The 2,261-nt window shown below is 67.0% G+C and overlaps 1 protein-coding gene across 1 annotated transcript; it reads left to right on the top strand.

Annotated features, from left to right (window-relative positions):
• The first annotated feature begins 492 nt into the window (after positions 1-492).
• LOC121100461 (oligodendrocyte transcription factor 2) lies at positions 493-1,576 on the top strand. The gene has a single exon (XM_040621683.1). The coding sequence runs from the start codon at positions 605-607 to the stop codon at positions 1,574-1,576; it is 972 nt and encodes a 323-aa protein (XP_040477617.1). The 5' UTR covers positions 493-604.
• The last annotated feature ends 685 nt before the right edge of the window (positions 1,577-2,261 follow it).

The following is a 2,261-nucleotide window of genomic DNA, read 5'->3' as shown; positions in this document are numbered from 1 at the left end:
TTCTGGCCAAGTCCCGGTCAGCTGGCAAGCTCCCGGCGGCCCCCCGGACGCAGCGCATGTTATCTAGGCTCGCGGGCGCTGGGTGCCTGTGTGTGTTTGTTGCGCGGTGTCGATGGAGATAAGGTCGAAGCGTTTGAGAAACCAAATAAATACTTCTCTATTTAGATCTCCACCATCCCAAAGAAAAACCCTCCCTCGCCATTCCAGCCCTGGGGATTCAGCCTCCCCGTTCCTAATTGAAGGCATAAAGCCTCTAGAATGCCACCCTCACCGAGGGGCGTCCGATGCTCCCTGGAATAAAACAACCTGTGGATGGGAGCGGAGGAAGCGGTGGGAGGGAAAGAAGCGGATTACTACGCGCGTACCTGCGTGCCCCTGGAAGGAAGGCCAGACACAGCGAGGTGGACACGGAGCGACCGGCCACCCGCACCTGGGCCGCGCGCTGCGGTGCAGGCGGGAGCAGCTTCTCGCTCTCTTTCTGAGTGCCTCACGCTCGATTTCGATCTCTCTCTCTCCTGTTTCTTCGCAGGAGGCGTGCGTAAAGCTCCGAGGGCCGAGGGAGGGAGGGAGGACCCTGCAAAAGCTGCGACTATCCCTCGGGGCCATGGACTCGGACGCCAGCCTGGTGTCCAGTCGCCCGTCGTCGCCAGAGCCCGATGACCTTTTTCTGCCGGCCCGGAGCAAAGGCAGCGGCGGCAGCGGCTTCACGGGAGGCACAGTGTCCTCGTCCACGCCGAGCGACTGCCCGCCAGAGCTGAGCGCAGAGCTGCGCGGCGCCATGGGCGCGGCGGGCGCGCACCCCGGGGACAAGCTGGGCGGCAGCGGCTTCAAGTCCTCCTCGTCCAGCACTTCGTCGTCCACTTCGTCGGCGGCTGCGTCGTCCACCAAGAAGGACAAGAAGCAGATGACGGAGCCCGAGCTGCAGCAGCTACGCCTCAAGATCAACAGCCGCGAGCGCAAGCGCATGCACGACCTCAACATCGCCATGGACGGGCTGCGCGAGGTCATGCCTTACGCGCACGGCCCGTCGGTGCGCAAGCTCTCCAAGATCGCCACGCTGCTGCTGGCGCGCAACTACATCCTCATGCTCACCAACTCGCTGGAGGAGATGAAGCGACTGGTGAGCGAGATCTACGGCGGCCACCACGCGGGCTTCCACCCGTCAGCCTGCGGTGGTCTGGCGCACTCGGCGCCCCTGCCCGCTGCCACGGCGCACCCCGCGGCCGCCGCGCACGCCGCACACCACCCCGCGGTGCACCACCCCATCCTGCCTCCCGCCGCCGCCGCCGCCGCCGCCGCCGCGGCCGCCGCCGCGGTGTCCAGCGCCTCCCTGCCTGGTTCCGGGTTGTCGTCGGTGGGCTCCATCCGGCCCCCGCACGGCCTGCTCAAGTCCCCGTCGGCTGCGGCGGCGGCCCCGCTGGGGGGCGGGGGCGGCGGCAGTGGGGGCAGCGGCGGCTTCCAGCACTGGGGCGGGATGCCCTGCCCCTGCAGCATGTGTCAGGTGCCACCGCCGCACCACCACGTGTCGGCCATGGGTGCAGGCAGCCTGCCCCGCCTCACCTCCGACGCCAAGTGAGCTGGCCGGCGCCGGCGCGATCTGGCGAGCGGAGGGACCCGGAGGCTGCGGGGAAGCACAGACCGGCCGGCACCGGGGGCCCGGGAGCTCAGCTCCGAGGAGCGCAGGACCTGGGGCTGGGGGTGGGGGTGGGGGCAATGGTGAGGACACCCGCACTGGGGAGCCGGAGCAATGGAGGGCGCTCACTGAACAGTGGGGAGTGAGAGGGGCGTTCGCTCTGGGACCCGGTTCAGCCCTCTCTGGCTTTAAACAGCGCTGCTCCGATAGACACCATTTTATAAGAAAGCACTGCTAGGTGCATCCCTCCCTCGACACCCCTCCCCCGCCCATTCCCAAGAAAGTGGATTCTTAAAACGGTGGTTTCCTCGCGAACAGGGCCTCACTCGGCCCGGGCAGCACTTCGTTAAATGGGGGCGAGGGGGACGGAGGCCAGCGTGGGCGACTGCCTCTCCTTCCTAGGTTCCCGGCGGGTGGAGACTCGGGGGAAGCTGCGCTCCGCCAGCGGCCGTTGGGCCTCGGCCTCCAGGGTCGTCCCCGGCCCAGGGCCAGGGGCTACGAGTTAGTTGGAAGCTGGCATTCGGTACCAGAAAGAAGCACTTACGGTCGTGTCCAATCTGGGTAAAGCCACAACGGTCCGAGAACTGTTGCCGTTCCTCCCTGTCGCTCCTATTGGTTTGGGGGTTTG

Source organism: Ursus maritimus, unplaced genomic scaffold, assembly GCF_017311325.1.
Source record: "Ursus maritimus isolate PB19 unplaced genomic scaffold, ASM1731132v1 scaffold_4, whole genome shotgun sequence".
NCBI classification, from domain to species: domain Eukaryota; kingdom Metazoa; phylum Chordata; class Mammalia; order Carnivora; family Ursidae; genus Ursus; species Ursus maritimus.
This window is presented reverse-complemented; position numbering and strand designations above follow the sequence as displayed.

Bases quoted from the DNA above. Each gene is read 5' to 3' on its own strand.
- LOC121100461 (XM_040621683.1), top strand. From the start codon at position 605: ATGGACTCGGACGCCAGCCTGGTGTCCAGTCGCCCGTCGTCGCCAGAG.